An 18,664-nucleotide genomic window follows, 5' to 3' on the forward strand; every position below is an offset into this window, starting at 1 on the left:
AACCAATAGATGTGAGCCGTAATGGAGGCAGGGGTCAAAGGTGGCTTTGGAGTTTCTAGCTTGTGCAATTGGATAAATGGCAGTGCCACTGAATGACAAAGTATTGGCAAGAGGAGGTCATCTGGAAGCATGGCTGAGGGGTTTGAGGAAGAAAATTTCTGTTTTGGATGTCTTATATTTGAGGTACCCACAATACATCTGCTTGGCAATGTCTAATAGGCTGTGTGGACCAGAGATTCAAGGTACATCAGAAGTTAAAGGAATGGGTAAGAAACTCATGGATTATGTGTATGTGAAGTGAGAAAACTTAGGAAGGAACTTTGGAGGACATTTACACTTATTTTGGAGAGAACATGTGTGGTGTTTTTGAATCAAAACAGAGAGTGCTCAAATGTGAGCTTTCCCACTTACAGTGAGACTTCCTTTCTTCATCTAGAGAAATGCAAATGATAAGAGCACTCTATTTTAAGGGCTTTACTTAATGTATGGTACATAGTAAGCTTCTGTGAAATGTTTTTTCTTCTTCTAGTTAATTTTTTATTTTACCAAAGGAAAATATAACTTTAGAAACCAGATAGTCATAGAAACTTATTATAATGCAAAATGACAGTCCCTGCCCACCTCCTTCTCCCCCCCCCCCAGAAGGCATCACTTTTAGCCATTGTTTCTGGTCTTCCCCACGTACACATGTACACGTTTCTCGATTCATCCCTTTTGACCTTCTCTCCTGTCCTCCTGATGAAGAAGTTGGGGACCTGCTCTTTCGCGTCCCCGCTGCCCCATCCTCCTCAGGATGACATTCCCTATCGTAATTACGATGACTGTATTACATAGGGGTCATGCAGAAGGAGGAACTGGGAAGGAGACTCAGGAAGGGGTTTTAGAGAATGAGGAGAGTAAGGAAAAAAACCAGAAAGGAACTCATAGGAGGAGAACGTTTCAGACAAGGGAGTGGTCGTTGCCATTGTCACAAAAGACATGAAGGGACAGTGCAAAGAGGAGGGAATGCAAATGTCCAGTTAACACCAAACAGGATGATTTCCATTCTCATACAGTAGTAACACATTCACAAAATGAAATACCATTTTCACCCTACTGTATTTGTGGAAACGAAAAATACAGGTCATATAAACCCAGCTGTCAGGGGAGGTATGGGGAGATCAGCGCTCTCAGTATCCCGCTGATGGAACTGGTGGTTGATACATATATCCACATATGCCCAGCTCTTTTTTAATATCTATACACATGTACATATATATGTACACACATATGTATGTATTCCATGTCGGTTTTTCTTTTTTTGAGTAGGAAACACTCAGTGTCCACCAGTGGAAAAACTAGTACATGTTAATGGGCCATATAATCAGGTCCATGTTTATAACCATATGATATGGTCATTCAAAAGCATGAAATAGAGCTTTGAAGAGTCATGGAAAAGTAGCCCAAATATACTGTTAGAGGTAAAAACACACACAAAAATAGATTTTAGTATTATAGTATAACCCATAAATAGATGCAAATATGTAATTAATGAGGGTAATGGTAATCTCTGGGACATGGAATGCTGGGGCTTTCAATTTGTTATATGACTTTTTAAAACAACAAATATGTATTACATATCTAATAACAAAAAAAAATTAAAGGTTATTGAATACATGTCAAATGTTGAGACAGTCTAGTGTGGTGCTAAGAGAATGGATTAGAGCCAGATGCCCGAGTTATAATCTGTTCATTAGCTGCTTTAACTTGTCATGAGTCATGTTCTCAATTTCCTCACATACCTACTTCATCAGGTTGTTGTGAGTAAATGAATGTAAAGAAAGCTCAGAAGGATGCCTGACACAGAGTGTGGGCTAATTAGAGATGATGATGGGAATGATGAGTAAGCCAATACAGACAAGCAGAAAATCATCACCGACATCCAAGCAGGCTGTACTGCTAGAGCAGATTTTTAAGATTACTGTTTGTCTGTGCCTGATGAAACACCTCCCCAAAACAGGAACTCACTCGTTACCTGTCAGGGTGGCCCCTTCCATGACTGGACAGTCCTAAATGTTAGAGTACAGTAGTCAAGGTCATGGACTTTAGAGTCAGACAGATTCAGGTTTGAACCCAGGCTCCTCTACTTCCTATGTGCCATTAAGACAAGTTATCCTAAGCCTCAGTTTTCTCTAATGAGGATTAGAATAGGACCTGTAATATGGAGAGATAGAGTGAAGGACTTAGCATGGCCATCTGGTATATGGGAAATAATAAATATTAACTATTTTTGTAGTTCTAGCTAGTCATTCAGACTCAACTAGGAAGTACAGAGGCACAGAGCATTAACTTCATCTTTGTCCTTTGTAGACAGCTCTAGGACAGCTGCATGCTGAAGTTATTTTGGTGTAACTTTTGATGTCTCTTAAGCTGTAGAAGACAAGAGGAGCGGGGAAAACCGTCTTTTTCTCTTTATGGGGGTGGGGGGAGAGGGAAGGTGCCTTAATGCCCATTAACCTATTAGGGATCTGTCTTCTTGGTCATGTGAACCAATATGGCCCTTTCTTGGCTGAAGAACTAGGGAGAAAACACCAAAGAAAAGTAAGGTGAAAAAGGAGGATCTGGGGTGATTATTTCCAGAGAGAACTGCATTAAGTGGGAGAACAGGTGATACGCTCGGTAAATTTTGTGTCAGACGAACCAGTCAGGCAAGACCTTAATGATGTAATTTATGCTCTGTAAGCTAGATTGTTTCCAGGCTGCTGCATTCTTATTCTTTTCCTATCATTCGTACATATTCTAACACTGCCTCTAAAAAATTAAAGGAGAAAACATTTGGCCAAACCTTGGTGTATGAATGGGTAGGGAGCAAAATCTGTTCTAACATCCAGGTGTCAAGGGGCAGCAGCTTTTCCAAGTTAAGATTTTAGGAATAGCTAGTGGCATTGGGACAGATGGGGAAGTGAAAATTGAGGAGTGTGAGCACCCCACCCCTAGGTCTCCCTGAAGGGGGACAGAGGCTACTAAGTCACAGAGAGCCAGCTCAGGGTACCCTGGCTTTAGCAGAGCAGTGGGGGAGATGGACAACTAACAGCCACTCTGCCATGCCCACAAAAACGGACTGATTAGGAGTTACAGCATGGAGAGCAAGTGCGTTTCACCTCACGGGCCCATTGGGAATGGTTTCCTGGAGAGATGCTTGAAGTTCCAGAGCAAAAGGCTGGGTCTGATGGAGCTTGATTTATTAGTATTGTTTGCCATGCACTATAGCTGGGGAACAGCTAAACTTCCGCCATGAGTTTGCTAAGTACAGTAAAAAAAGAGTAGTATACTTTAGTCAAGGCACCTCCCGTGTGACTGAGTTCCAACTCTGTGGTGAGAGAGCCCTGTGCCCTTAAATTCCTTAAACATGCTGAGCCTCGCCTTCCTCATCAGCATTCCTTCGACGCATTTATCTAGTGAGCTCTAACTCACTAGGTGCGGGTGGTAAGAAAATAGTATCAAAAAAACATGGCCATTACTGTTGAGGAGGTAACGATCTAGAGTGAGAGACAAACATGGAAAATAGTGAAAATGTGCCACATAGATTCTGTAGTGGAATCTCGGGGCGCTAAGAGCAGCAAGGAGAGGCAGTCTAGGGACGCTGGGGAAGGCTTCACAGAGAGGGTTGCATTTGAGTTGTTTCTTCTAAGGCGAGCAACAGGTCATCCAGGTGGAGAAGATACTCTCTCTGCAGAAGCACAGAGGCATGATGGAGGGCGGCACTTGGAAGGAATGGCAGGTTCTTCATGGCTGCTGTACAGGGCAGAAGTGCCTAAAGGGTGTTGCCGGGAATGCTGATTCCAAGGGGTGGAAGGAGGAGAAAGGCTTCATGGCAGAAATCAGTGTAGGGAAAAAACCAAACTGGATTAAACAAAGTGACATGGGTTCATTTCCCAAAAGACTTCTCAGAATTTTTTACATACTAAACTTCCCTATTGGCATGTTGGGAATAAATTAATTTTTTAAAGCCCCCCCATATTTATATACACCTGAATACACCTGAATTCTTTTTGAAATGCTGATTTAAATTTTGGCAAACAAAACCTTATTTAGAACCAAAAAGGAAACATCTTAGGTTTGGTTTGGTTTTAAAGCACATGCTTGAACTGAGGGCACAAAAATATTTTTGTAGTTTGGTAAAGAATTTGGGCCCCACTTTAGGATATAATAAATTCTTTATGAACAATGCCTATCTCACCAATGAACTATTTTATCTGATCATAGAAACATAATTTTAACACATTCCTATGAACTAATTTTTCTTTATGATTCATGGTGGCTAAGAGCTCCAAGTATGGGTGTTCCTATTTGGCTCAGTAGGTTAGGAACCTGACTAGTATCCATGAGGATGTGGGTTTGATTCCTGGCTTTGCTCAGTATATTAAGGATTCAGCATTGCCGTGAGCTGTGATGTAGGCTGCACATGTGGCTCAGATCCCACATTGCTGTGGCTGTGGTGTAGGCCAGTAGCTGCAGCTTCGATTCAGCCCCTAGCCTGGGAACTTCCATATGCCACAGGTGTGGCTCTAAAAAAGACAAACAAGAGAAGAAAAGAGTTCTAAGTCTGGGGACAGACAAGCCTGGATTCAAACCCCAGAACCACCACTCTCTGGCTACATGTAATCCTGGTTTTCTTATCAGTAGGATGGAGATAAGAATAGTACCTATCTGTTAGTGTTGCTGTGAACATGAGATAATGTACGTAAAGTGATTATTATAATAAATAGTAGCTATTTTTCTATTTAATGAAACTGGGCTTTGACTTTATTACCTTCTAGCTACTCGACTGGCAATGAAGGAAAATGAGATAGGGTTAGAAACTATGAAAAACTGCCACCAAGCTGGTGTGGAAAACATTTCGCTGGTTAACATTCCCTAAAGTGAACTAGAGTTTAGCTCCTGGAAACAGATAAAGTCATAGACAAGACAGTCTGATACAATTACTTAAATGCAAAGATGATCTCTACATGATGGAAGTCAGTGTCATTTCAGTGACCTGATGATTTCAGGCAAGGGGAATCCTGCCACCTTGTGGTGGGAGAGCGGTAGGCCCAAGGCTGATTTCTAGTTGGTGTCCTTAGCAGGGATCCCTCTCAGATCTTTGTTCACCCCTAATTTTATGAGGCCCCTGGGAAATTCACTCAATTTGTGCCTATTTCTTCTTCACATTTGGAGTCACATTATCTTTTGGTTTACTGACAAGGAAGTTAGAGTGTCATTTAGCTTTCTATATTTTATATGGTCCAGTAGTAGACAGAATAAATCAGTCTTTAGTGGGACTTGCATATAAAAAAACCTTAAGTTGCTCATAAAAATTTGCATCTCATATTTCTGTGGAATAAATGCTTTTTAAGACAAACAGGGGCTATGAAAACCACACGTTGTATGCTTGAGGTCTAAACAGAAGGCAACTAAAGAACACTTAATAGAAATCGGGTTTCTGGATCACAGTCTTTTGGAACGGATTACTTCTAACTACTGCCCAGTATGGAAACATACTGGCTGGAAACAGGGATGACAGATCCTCTTTTTAGCACTTATAGTGCTGGGGTAGAATCTCTCTGCTCAGGAGAAGAAATCACCCGAAAATCATGAACAATATAAAAGGCCCTAAACTAGATAATTTTTTTTTATCTGCGATTAAAAGCAATCCAGGTATCTTAGATATCCTTGGCTTGCCATCTGAATCAAGGGAACTGTCCCCTGCTCTTTAGGGAGAAAGCCCAAGACTCCAGTACATTTTTGAAGTCTATTAGAAGAGTCGGTCTTTTGTGGGGGTGGTCACATGATGAAATAGTTGCCTCAGACTGAGTTCAGCTCAATAAGGCAGTGATTGGTGCTGGAAGGAGGAAGAGAAGGCAAGAACCAAGAAAAATACACAAATGGTTTTCTCCTTTCTTCTAGGTCTTCTGTTATTAGTAAAGAGAAAACCTCTGTACAAGATAACCAACAATAAAGCCTCCCTTGTTGATAACAAAAATCCTGGACCACAAAATATATTTATCAACACTGATAGCAGTGGCAGATCAAAAACAGAACCAAGGACTCTGGGGGAAAAAAGGTCCACTTAGCAGCAGCATTACAGGTAAAATACCCAAGAGCCCTAAGAAACCAGGATCCTGTAACTTGGGGGGAAAAATCAGACGCATGCTTTGTTTCTCACTTCACTGGGATTCCCATTGTATCTTTCATTTCCCTTTTTCTAACTCTAATTTCATTCTTTTCTGTTCTGACTTAAAAAAAAAAAAAAAAAAAGGAAAACTCTGCAATGCCTAAGTAATTTATTGGTGACCATTTTAAGTACACTATTTGTACGTATCTTTAGTCAAAACCCATTTGAAGTCACTGAAACTGCTTTGCGAGGAAATGTTTGCTCTTGTGAAACTCTGGCCTGATTCGGTTTACTGAAGTCATAAAATGTTCAAGACAGAAAGGCCATTTTGATTCTTATACATGAAGAAACCGGGGCAAGAGAAACGGATTAGAGTCGGCCTGGTGATTACACAGCAGGCTTCCTGAGCTGCAGATGATTACTCTTTCCATCCCACTGCGCTGCCGCTGCCACACTGGGTGAAAAAGGCTTGTTTTAGGAAAGGAAGCTCACGGAGATTGTGAAATAAATCCTGAGGCCCGGAACAAGTGTATATCTAGGAAATTGGCAATTTCGAATCATGTTCCTGTGTGTATCCAGAGACAGAGGAGAAATCAGATTCGAGTCTATACCATGAAAGACTTTCATTTTTCCCCTTGGATAGCTCCTTAGTTACCTGAGCTGGTTTAATGGAGCTCAAACTCCTGTGCCTGTACGGATCCAAGTGTGCCTCTGACAGCACTCTCTCACTCAGTGCTTAGAGAACACATTTTGGCTCTTTGCTCAAGCAAGTATTTTTTCATTTCAGTCATTTGCTCAGTCTGTAAAACCCAGTAATCAGCCAGTACTCAAGGTCTAGTAGTAAGCAGTGTTCTGCTATGGCAGAAACACATATATACCAGGTAACCCACCAGCTTGTCCACAGCCTGGCAGGCTTCCTCGTGGCAGCTGCCGCTGTCCCTCAGCTTATGCCCAGGATGCTCTAAGCTCGGCACCCAGCACCCAGGTCTCAGGCTGCAGCCCTGGCTGAAGGCACCTTTGTTCCACTGACTTGCTCTGGTCACCTATCTGTCACTGCAGATTTTAGCCCTGTCCGGAGATGGGACTGCTGTTCTTGCCCAGAATATTCTGTATCAATTAAAGTAGCCTTAGAAGAGTTGCTGCCATTTTCACATATCCAGTAGAAAGTGGATTTTCACAACCACTGTGATAAAAACAAAGTATCAGAAAGAAGTAGCCGTTCAGACTCCATTTTGGGTGGCACTAAAATCTTAATTTTACTTACTTTTTGTAAGACCCTAAAGTCTTAACATCTATAAAAAAACTTCTATCAGCAAAACCATAGCATTGTAAAATAAAATATTATGGTATAACCTTGTTTCCTTTGAAATTATTTTTAACATTTCCAGTTTTTCTTTATTGACAGTATAAAGCTGCTAACTGTCCACTGTCTGAGATTTTGATTTTAAAATGTTTTATGAAGTGGTTGTAATAAGGAACAGTAGTTATGGTTTTAATATCCTCATATCTGACAGACTAGAAAGTTATCACCTATGTTGAAACTGTGCTGCTGCAGAGACAATGCTGTATCCTCAACCCACTGTGCCACAGTGGGAACGCCTACATTCTTTTAAGTTAGCTATTGGGCACTGAAATTTTTGAGGTAGATGAGGGTTAGCTATTTTCTTCCAATCTCTATACTGAGTTGGGGGGAAAAAAAAAAAATCAAGCTCAGCTCAAACTCTCCCACATAACAAATGTTAACAAAACGTTCATTAGCAAGCATGCAAAAATTTATGCAAACTGTTCTGTAAGCTCAGGGAAGCCTTACTTCTGTTTTGGCAGTTTACCCACCACATTCCATGGAAGATCCACTTAAGGCAAACTTGACAATAGTCCAGAGATGGGATTTTCCTAATCCAGTCAGCAACGAGCAACGAGCAACCAGAAGTCCCTAGACAAAATGGCAGGAAGTAAGACCATTTAGAGGGTCAAGCCACAGGCCTTACTAGATCTTATATCCTTTCCATGTGAGGAATACCTGAATTCATATACCCTGAGTACTTCCAGTTTTACCAATGAGAGCCACTACTATTAACCATTATACTGATCAACGAGCTATTTTTTCAAAAAGAAAACTTACTTCAAACATTTATTCTGATTATCGAAATCTCTGGCGGTGACTGAGATATGGAAGCCAGAAAACACTTCTAACAGCTGCCTGTGGCATCTCTGTTTAGAGAACTAGCTGTCGACTGCTGGGGCAGGAAGTCCATGTTAGAGCTGCCAGCTGCTTCAGAGGTGCATGTAACATGACACATGTATAAAAACACTACTCATACGTAACTGGGAAAAAAGAAAATGCCATACAATATCCCCAATTCCACAGGACCCCACAGACTTTGTTTCAGATGGGACAAGGCCAGCAGTGTGAAAACAGGGAAGGGGAGAAGGGAGTTTGCACTGTCCTGAAAACTCCCTCACCTTAAACTGTAGGAAAGGCCCCATGCTGCCCTTTCAGCAATTGTAACTACTTGATAGCACCAAAAATTGTGTGGCTTCTTATAAAAATGATTGTGTGACCAGACTTATTTTTATTAGAACAGAGAACTTAACAAATCATTTTATTTGTATTATTTTGAATCATTTCATCAGTTTTAGGTGGAAGCACATCAATATCAAGCAGGGAATAAACTAATTAAAAACCTACCTATTCATAGTAAGCACAACTTTTTACTGGAAAGAATATGAGGTAAACTTCAAAAAGGCAAAGGTAAACCTTAAAAATAAGATTATAGTCTTCTAAATGCGACATGAACTGAACTTGTCAGTCACCAAAGCATCCTGCTCTGCCTGAGAAAGCGCTCCCCCTAGTGGTCTGTCCTAGGAACTTGAGCAAAGTTAAACTAGTAAATTTCTAGATCAACTAGAACACGCATGTGTAGAAAATTCTTTATTAAATCACACCTTAATGTTAGGGTGACTTAGAAAGAATTAAATTTGTTACATTCTGAATTCTAAATAACTAAAGTTATGTGCAGTTAAAATAACAGTCTTAAATGTGCAAAAATGTCGTCTTATTAAATTGATAGATATTTTAAATTCTTCATAGGTTCAACTTTTGAAAAATACATTTGATCAAAAGAAATTCAGAATTAAAGAACTGGAATTACATAGTGATCAATAACCCCAAAATGGAGGTTCTTCCATCTAACCAGTATTTATTCTAGGCACTATTCTAAGCATTAGACATACCAATGAACAAAAACCAAAAACAACTGCCTTTTTTTTTTTTTTTGTCTTTTTGTCTTTGTTGTTGTTGTTGTTGCTATTTCTTGGGCCACTCCCTCGGCATATGGAGGTTCCCAGGCTAGGGGTTGAATCGGAGCTGTAGCCACCGGCCTACGCCAGAGCCACAGCAACACTGGATCCAAGCCGCGTCTGCAACCTACACCACAGCTCACGGCAATGCCAGATCGTTAACCCACTGAGCAAGGGCAGGGATCGAACCCGCAACCTCATGGTTCCTAGTCGGATTCGTTAACCACTGCGCCACGACGGGAACTCCCAACTGCCTTATTTTAAATTTAAAGGAAAACTGCAGTCCTTGAAATGTTTACTGATTAAATATTCTCATAATTATGCTTTAGATTTGTTCTGTTCTTGGCATTTATCTAGACAAAAAAATATCTGGAAGTTTATCAGACTCAATCATGTCCCTCTTCAACATATACTATACTTTATTCACAAAATTCCAACTTCTTTAGTAACCGCTGGGCATCCTGAGACTGCTTTGAGAATGATTAGTTTTCGGGTACTTAATCCCAGGCTAGATACCTGGGACTGTACAAACTATACTCGGGCCTGGGAACAGTGCCCAACAATGTCCTACAGGAGCTTTTCCCTGAAGTTCTTTGCTGAAATAACTCTCCAAAGGCCAGAAGTACGTGCTCACTGAGAGACACTGCGCTGTTGTCATGTGGTTCAGAAACCTCATTAAAATTGAATTAAATTAATTAATTTTTTTTAGGGCTGCACCCAAGGCATACGGAGGTTCCCAGGCTTGGGGTTGAATCAGAGTTGTAGCTGCAATGCGGGATCTGAGCCGCATCTGCGACCTACACCACAGCTCATGGCAACGCTGGATCCTTAACCCACTGAGCAAGGCCAGGGATCGAACCTGCATCCTCGTGGATACTAATCAGATTCATTTCCACTAAGTCACAACAGGAACTCCCAAAAACGTCATTTTAGTTATATGTTTTTTCTACTAGAAAACAAGTTTGATAATTTCAGTAAATATACTTTATTAAATAATATCTACATATGACAAAAATTATTTCATTGACAACTGCTCAAAGTGTAAAATCACTTAATAACTGGTTTTGTACACCCTGGTTTGGTTGAGAAACTCTTATAGGCAAATATAGGGTAGCTAATAAGTACTTACTATACCAAACAGCTTTCAGAACAAGATGAAAATCTGTAACTCTGAAGACTTTTATATCTTGTTCATAGTTGTCCTCAAAAATGTACACTTTAAAAACAAATCATATATTCAGACTTGTTCGGTGATGCCTAAGTTTCAGAACATTTGTGAAGAAATCATAAGGCAGTCACTTTAATGCAATTAAATTGCTATTTTAAAAAAAAATTATCTTTTAAAACAGTGGTTCTAAAACTTCAGCATGCATCAGAATCTCCTGGGGGGTGGGGGAGCTTTTTAAACTACAGATTTTTTTCTGGCTCACCCACAGAGTTGCTGACAAGTTTCCAGGTGACCTAGGTGTGGCACTTTGAGAACCACTGCTTTAAAACGGGTTCTTCAGAATTCCAATTAGTAAGCGATGCCCATATGCCACTAGAACATTTCAGATATGGCTTTATCAAACTTTAAAGTTTTAGACTCTTGGACTATCCTACTTTAAAAAGTAAAACATAAAATGTGTTCATCTTGACTCATAATGATTCCCCAAAATTCAAAAGGCAGAACCACAAGCTAGTCTGGTACTGGATATTCTGTGATTACGTGAACACATCACCAAATACACAGCAGTTATTAAGGGACAGGGACTTTACTCCTGTCTTTTCCATGCTTCTTCCCCGTAGACGATCCAGTAAGAAATCATGAGTATTACACTCAGAACAAGAACATGACCTACCCTGAATGTGTACATAAATAAATGGCACAGTGAACTGCCATACTTAAGACTCAGATTCAGGAACTTCTTCGTCGGGACAGCAGTAATATTCCACAAAACATATCTGTCCATCTTCATTTCTAATCATATACTGCAATGAGAGGAATCCTCGGTTATCTGTCCGAATAGATACCTTACAAGACAGGACTAGCGCCTTTGTAGAGGGTTTCAATAAAGATATTTTGTATCTGTAGGAGAGCAAATAAAATGCTGTTATTTGGACACACTTAAAGCAGTGTTCATAATCCAAAGTAAAAGACAAAAATTAGCCAAGAACTACCAAGTAGCAAATAATAAAATCAAATACTTGTCCAATTTGCTAATACTTTCTCTTCATTTTAAAAATTTCACCCACTATTATTACAACCCCAAATCCCCAAGTAAACCCAGCAATCTGTTTATTTTTTAAAATGCTACATTTTTAGTAACACGTTGAAAGTTTTTAAAAATTTATTTAATAGAAATGTGGTATTTAACCCGACTTTCATCACCGATGGCAACCTCTGTATTAAGAACCGACAAAGAGGAAAACAAAAAAAAACAGAAAAACAAAAAAACGAAAACTGACCTGTTGACCTGAGTCTGATTACAGTGAAATGATTCCATCAAATCAGAATCTTTGGGATAGTCAAGGTGGGAGCTTCCCGCATTCCCAAAAGTAGATAACCTAGAGTGGAAAAGGAGAAACTCATTTATTCCTTGGTGCAACAAAAAGCCACATTAGGATCCAAATAAGAAAACACTTCCTCAAGAAGCTCACTCTGGGAGTGAAACAGGTATGTAAAGACCTGCCGACAAGACACTTAACAATTACACAAGATGCCTGTAGGATGCTGTAGGGGAGAGTAGAGGAGTAGGGAAGAGCTGGCAACTAATAAATGGGTTTGGAAAAAGTCACAAAAGGTATCCAGCAAGTTTGTCCCAGTTTCATGGCCTTAAGTCTACTCTGATACTGTCTTTTCTTCATCCTTAGCTTAAAAATAACATCCAGGGGTGAGCTGAGGAGCAACAGACAGCCCTGATCCACATCAGCTGCAAGCCTGGGGTTCTGTTACTTTGACGGCCACACCAAGCAATTAGGGCTTTTCTGTATCTCAGACTGCCCCTCAGGTTGTCTTGTGGTTTTCTATGCTTGATAATATCAGCAGTGTAGACAATTTGTGAATGAATGTTTGTATGTTTAGTCTGCAGAAACTCACCGCTCATTTGCTGTGGGGCTGACACATGAGTGAGCTCTCTATGAGCACAGCAAGAGAAGACCTAGGGGCTGGGGTCCCCCAGGAGCCTCTTTTCTCTCTGCTAACACAACTTCCTTCCTTGAGCTATGTCATCCATGCCCAGCCACGATGATGGTTCCCAAATGTAAATTTCCTGTCGAGATGCATCTCCTGAGCTTGGATGTGTGTGTCCAACTACTCCCTAGTGTCATAGGCTCCTTAAGTTTAACATAGCTAGAAAAAAATATTTCAACTTCCATTTCCCCACCACTAAACAATTTCCCACATGGGAGATGAAAGATAGCATGATCCATCTAGTTGCCCAGGCTGAGTGAGATCATTTAGATGGGGAGCTTCTGAAATACTCTGCTTAAGTGCCTGGAACTTTCATTCACATCACTGCTTAAGTAGGGTTGCATCAATTTCTATTCTGGTTAACATTTTAACCAATCTTGCGTCAAATTTTTAACTGTCTAACCCACAAGAAGGGCCTGCAGTTTTTCTAAAGTAGATACAAAAAAAAAAAAAAATTACATCTCTCCTACTGTATGTACTTAACGCCTTTCTCTTTAATGTTCTGAAATATTTCAAAAGGGAAGAAATACTAAAATTCTCTCTCTAAATTGATTCTAATCCTGCAGAGAGTTTTGCCATTTCATAATTTGTTGGGTAAAAATATGAGAAGCATCTTGATAGTTGTGGACACTGTGTTGCTGCTGAAAATTGCCCTCTCTGAGGAAGCTCACCATGACCATTCCTCCCTAAGTACTCAGGAAATGGTTCCCTAAGGATCTATGTACATTACTTTGGAACTTAATGGCATGTAATGTTCTTCTCTCTAAGCTGTTTCACACATATCCTCTTCATCTTGACTTTAAGCTGTTCCTTCCTGTGGTGCTTAATAAGGCAAATATGCACACAGTTAGTGATCAATGGATCCTTACTGAATGAATAGAGTAAAAACCTACTTCCTTTCTCATCCTATACTAACTTGAAAGAGAGATACTATATAACACAAACACCTTTTCCAAAAGTTTAAGTCCAATTTTCCTCATGATGCAACCTACCTACAAGTTACTAGTACAACAATGGAAAGACCAGTGGTTTATGAACTAGGAGACTGGGCTACTCTTTTAGAAACCAACACTACCTATGAAGTTGTAAATAGCGGGTTCAGAGTTCCTGTCGTGGCTCAGCAGTAATGAACCCATGAGAACGCATGTTCAATCCCTGGCCTTGCTCCAGGGGTTAAGGATCCCGCCTTGCTATGAGCTGTGGTATAGGCTGCAGACACGGCTTGGATCCCATGTTGTGGCGGCTGTGGCATAGGCCCGCAGCTACGATTTGGCCTCTAGCCTGGGAACTTCCATATGCCGCGGGTGCAGCCCTAAAAAGATGGAAAAAGAGAAAAAAAAAAAAAGTAAAAGCTCTCTAAAGTTCTGAAGATTCCAATATCCTGGATAATAAATGTTCTGCACCTAAGCAAATGTGTAAGTAGGGAGATGGTGTAAAGGAGATTAACCACACTGCTTAATCAAGTACCTGAAATAAGGCTTATCGGGAGACATGGTGATCTGTAGGACCTCACTCGTCATATCCAATTCAGAAAATGCTTCACGGAGCCCCTCTGACTGCAGAATGATTTTATTAATAACATTGGTGCTGCAGAAGTCAAAATCCAGAGTCTCCTCAGGCTCTTGAGTATTGATTTTACAGACTGTCACCACTCCTCCTTCTTCCAGAAATAGCATCAAAGGGTAGCCATAACCTTGGTAACACATCCGAAGTGCAGTTAAAGTTCCTGCAATGAGATAAATCATACTTTGGGCTTAGTTTTATAGCTCTGGGTTCAGCTTCTCCCCAAATGATACATAAAACGCAAAAATATTTTATCCTGCCCAGTTTCTAGCACATATGTATGCATCTCTTTATAAGAAGGAATCACATCTTGGAGTTCCTGTCGTGGTTGCAGTGGTTAACGAATCTGACTAGGAACCATGAGGTTGCGGGTTCGATCCCTGGCCTTGCTCAGTGGGTAAACGATCTGGTGTTGCCGTGACCTGTGGCGAAGGTCAGAGATGCAGCTCGGATCCCGCACTGCTGTGGCTCTGGTGTAGGCTGGTGGCTACGGCTCCAATTCGACCCCTAGCCTGGGAACCTCCATATGCCACAGGAGCAGTCCTAGAAAAGGCAAAAAGACAAAAAAAAAAAAAAAAAAAAAAAGAAAACTGGGAATCACACTAAAATGTAACTCTTTGATTCACTGCCCAAAAACCACCTTAGAAATAGCTAGTTGATTATATAGACAACTTCAGGAAAGAGAATCTCTATGATCTATATGGCCCAGTATTTCATGTAATAACTGTTGTAGAATAGGGTATGCTACTCTTTTTTTTTTTTTTTTTAATGGCTGCTCCTGCAGCATATGGAAGTTCCCAGGTCAGGGACCTTAGCCATATCCTTTAACCTACGGTGCTGGGCCAGGGATCGAACCTATACCTCCACAGCAACTCAAGCCACTGCAGTCGGATTCTTAACCCACTGAGCCACAATGGGAACTCCTAGGATATGCTATTGTGTTTTTTTTTTCCTTTTTTTTTTTTTTAAGTTTTTTTGAAGTATAATTGACTTACAATTAAAGTGATAATTTATGCTTTACAACGCAATGTTTCAGTTAATACATGTATACATATATCCACTGTCTTTCAGATTCTTTTCCCACATAAATTATCACAGAATATTGGGTAGAGTTCCTTGTGCTATACAGCAGGTCCACGCTGTAGACTATGGCTTTCTTAAAGTTTCATTTTGCGCAATGATGCATTTCTTTGATATGACAGATAATACACAGAGTATTTACTGTGATAAGGATCCTTCCAACCTTTTTTATTAGGAGATAATCTTTACATTTCCTTACATGTTAAGATCTAATTGGGTTAAAGTTGGTTAGGGCTTTACCTCTGCAAACCACAAGAGAGGAACGGGAACATGACAGGACACGCTAGCTCCTCTCCCTCACTGGATGGACAATCAGAGTGAGGAATGGGAGAAGGCAGGTGCTTTTATGGAAGACCAGTTGGGGAACACTGCATTAGAAAATGTGTACTTTTAATCAATTCCAATAATAATGGGACAGTACAATTAAAATATATTTCCTAGAGAACCATTACTGAATTTTCCCTTTCCTGCAAAATAAAATCATTCTTCTGGGGATTCCTTGTAGTTTTTATATCTATAGCAACCAAATTCACTATTCCTAAAATATATATAAATATTTTAAAGGAAAGCAGCATTTAAGGAAAGAAACACAATTTATAAACAGGGTTTAAAGAAAAAAAAGAACATTTCAAACACAGTTAACTGGGAGTCAGGAGAAATGGTTTCTCTTTTTTTCTACCACTAACGTAATTCTGAACAAGTTAGGAAAAATAAGCAATTAAAACATATTTCACAATGTTGAAGATATTTAACTGTGATAAACCATAACAGAAAAGAACATAAAAAAGAATGTATATGTATGTGTAACTGAATCACTTTGCTGTATAGCAGAAATTAACACAACATTTTAAGTCAACTATACTTCAACGAAAAAAAAAGACATTTAAGATATGTTCAAAATCTTCTTTTGATTAGTTCCAATTTAACATCCTAAAAGCTTTGTAAATTAAAAAAAGATGAATGTGGAGTTCCTGTCGTGGCTCAGCAGAAACAAATCTGACTAGTATCCATGAGAACACAGATTCGATCCCTAGCCTTGCTCAGTGGGTTAAGGATCCAGCGTTGCTGTGAGCTGTGGTGTAGGTTGCAGAAGTGGCTCAGATCCCAAGTTGCTGGGGCTCTGGTGTAGGCTGGCGGCTACAGCTCTGATTCGACCCCTAGCCTGGGAACCTCCATATGCCTTGGGTGTGGCCCTAAAAAGATTTAAAAAAATTTAAAAAAAGATGAATGTAAATGCTTTTCCAAGTATGAAATGAACTGTAAGCATACTTTCTATTAATATTGTGAAAAATCAGAATCCATGATTGTAACAAATGAAAAATGAATTGGTTATTAATTTTCTAAAGTAAAGTTTATATTACTTATATTCTAATAACTTCTCCTGTATTTTTCTGACCATTATGTATAATGTTTTTATGTTGTTATAATGATAATAAAATAGTTCACCTGGCACAGGACTTGATCCAAAAATAGATAAACAGTCTAAAAGGACGGTTAAATTAATTCGAAAAGTAACAGACTCTTCTTGAACTGTAAACTCTTGAAATATTCCAGCCTATGGAAAAAAAAAGTGAAAATGTATATGTATATTAAAGAATGATAACTCATATAAGGTTCTGAATTTCACTTTATATGTTTTTAAAATAACAATATTGTGCTAATACCATGAAAATAATTTTTGATTACCAAGAAAAACCTCTTAAACTTTTTCAACTGTGATTCATTAGGTGTAAGAATGATTCTGGTCCCATGCAAAACTTTATGAAAGGTCCTTCATCTAGCTTCGAGGAGCTAAACTATCCCCCATCTGACTCTCCCTTGTCTTCTCTGTGTGCCCATAAACTTGTCAGACACTAGTCAATCAGACAATGCACGAGTGATACTGGTCTTCAGCTTCTTTTGAGGACAGAAACCATGTCTTATTTATCCCTCTATACCCAAGGTCATACCATGCACTTAGGTGTTCCAAAAAAATTCTGAACTAAATCTGAAATCCTATCTGAACTATTCAAATATTACTTTTAAGAGTAGATTATACTATAACCAATAAAAGGGATTTTTTTTTTTTTTTAATCATAGGGAGGTAGTGGTAAAGGGAATATGCTATGGAAACAAATGTCCTGGGTTCTTATCCCAATTCAGCCACTTGCCAGCTGTAGGACTGCTGACAAATCACTTAACAGTGTCTCAGTTTCCACATACGTAAAAATGAGAATAATAACAGAACCTACCTCAAAAGTCTATTCTCTGAGGATTAAATGAGTTAAACATATAAAACGCTCAGAAGAGTGCCCGGCCTATAGTTTAGCTTAATATATTCTAGACATTATTATTACTATTAACCATTATCTCTGTTAAACAAGATTGCAGAAGAATTTGTTACCAGGAGAGAAAAAGAATTCAAGTAATGATATTTTGCTCTTTAACTTAAATGATATCAATTAAGACCTTCATTGTCTGGGGTGAAGAATATCACTAAGTCCCAGGCTTAAAGGTGACTACTTTCATACCTGAATAAAAGCATTTGCTTGCACACACTTTGCATTTTCCACTGTGACCTTGATTCCATTTTTAGTAGCGAAACAGGTGGCATGTTCTCGGAAATGAATAGCCTTCAAGATAGTGGAGAGATTCCTCACGTTGTCGAGGCTGGCCACTAAACTGTAATCACTCTCATCTGGGATCTGTTGCGTTAGGAGGGGCATGGTTCACTGCGCATTCCGCCCGGAGAGCGGCTCCTGGTGCCAACACCTGCTCCCGCTGGTCGCGGAACACCTGATGAGATCAGACAAACTCCCGTCAAAGCTGGCTAAGCCCGCGATCTCAACCTGCGCTGAGCCAAGTGGAAGAGGCCTGGACGGTGAACTCAACCGACCAGGGATTGAACCCCACTTCTGCCGCTTAACTGTCTAACTTTGGGGGAAATTATCTCTTTAAGCTACGGTTTCTTCGTCTTCAGTAAGACGACAGTAACCATGAAAAACTGAACGATGAAAACACCCAACAACAACAACATCATTCTACTCGGGCCAGCTTCGCCACGCCAAGATGAGGCTGCGTATCACCAAAGAGTCGGTTTTGAGCTGTCTCACGCAGCCAACCTCGTCCCTAACAGACAAGGGGTGGGGGTGGTCCTCGGATCCTCCAAAAGCCCCAGACAACGCGGCGCACCAACCCGCCGCGGGACTGCACCCGTTTACTAGTCTCGATATGCCAAGCGCCCAAACCCACCTCTGGGGTTGGGACGCAGCTCCCTGGCAGCCGGGGAGGAAGCGGAGCGGCTCCCGCCACTTTTTTCAGACCCGCCAGCCCCGTCAGCACCGTCACCACAGAGATAGACAAAGCCTAGAGAGTCTGGCGTCCGGTACCACAGAGACCGGAAAGAGGCACCATAGAGCTGGAGGACGGCCGAGCCC

At 40.2% G+C, this 18,664-nt stretch overlaps 2 protein-coding genes across 16 annotated transcripts in view; one reads left to right on the forward strand and one right to left on the reverse strand.

The window, feature by feature from the left end:
• TTC23L (tetratricopeptide repeat domain 23 like) overlaps nucleotides 1-7,485 on the forward strand; it is a 58,754-nt gene extending 51,269 nt beyond the window's left edge. For 7 of the 11 annotated variants that reach the window (XR_014831150.1, XR_014831148.1, XR_014831152.1 and 4 more), the window contains one exon: nucleotides 5,926-7,485. The gene's annotated coding sequence lies outside the window, so the exon portion shown is untranslated. The remainder of the gene's footprint in view (nucleotides 1-5,925) is intronic. The other 4 variants (XR_014831151.1, XR_014831147.1, XR_014831143.1 and 1 more) reach the window with 3 other exon arrangements.
• On the reverse strand, nucleotides 514-18,578 carry RAD1 (RAD1 checkpoint DNA exonuclease). 5 transcript variants are annotated; one of them, XR_308376.4, is made up of 8 exons: nucleotides 18,480-18,578; nucleotides 17,759-18,023; nucleotides 16,695-16,803; nucleotides 14,073-14,331; nucleotides 11,882-11,980; nucleotides 11,275-11,501; nucleotides 7,967-8,066; nucleotides 514-3,846 (listed from the first exon to the last, which is right to left on the reverse strand). XR_308376.4 is itself a non-coding variant. In XM_003133878.5 (7 exons), the coding sequence occupies exons 2-6, from the start codon at nucleotides 17,951-17,953 to the stop codon at nucleotides 11,318-11,320; spliced, it is 846 nt and encodes a 281-aa protein (XP_003133926.1). In that variant the 5' UTR covers nucleotides 17,954-18,023; nucleotides 18,480-18,578; the 3' UTR covers nucleotides 6,286-8,066; nucleotides 11,275-11,317. The 5 variants fall into 5 exon arrangements, 2 of the variants coding, with proteins under 2 accessions (XP_003133926.1, XP_013840189.1); XR_014831158.1 differs by having other exon boundaries at nucleotides 7,944-8,066; XR_002339523.2 differs by lacking the exon at nucleotides 514-3,846 and adding an exon at nucleotides 6,286-6,698.
• Nucleotides 18,579-18,664: the final 86 nt, after the last annotated feature.

Source organism: Sus scrofa, chromosome 16 (assembly GCF_054392235.1).
Source record: "Sus scrofa isolate SSC_HxYL_T2T_F1_AM1 chromosome 16, Sscrofa_HxYL_maternal_Yorkshire_Landrace_v2.0, whole genome shotgun sequence".
NCBI lineage: Eukaryota > Metazoa > Chordata > Mammalia > Artiodactyla > Suidae > Sus > Sus scrofa.

What these genes read in the sequence shown, in the direction of transcription:
- RAD1 (XM_003133878.5), bottom strand. Translation starts at nt 17,953, where the DNA reads ATGCCCCTCCTAACGCAACAGATCCCAGATGAGAGTGATTACAGTTTA. An exon ending in AAGCAAATGCTTTTATTCAG is followed by an intron (nt 16,804 to 17,758) that starts GTATGAAAGTAG and finishes TTTTTTCCATAG; the next exon opens with GCTGGAATATTTCAAGAGTT. An exon ending in AATCAGACTCAGGTCAACAG is followed by an intron (nt 11,502 to 11,881) that starts GTCAGTTTTCGT and finishes GCTCTCCTACAG; the next exon opens with ATACAAAATATCTTTATTGA.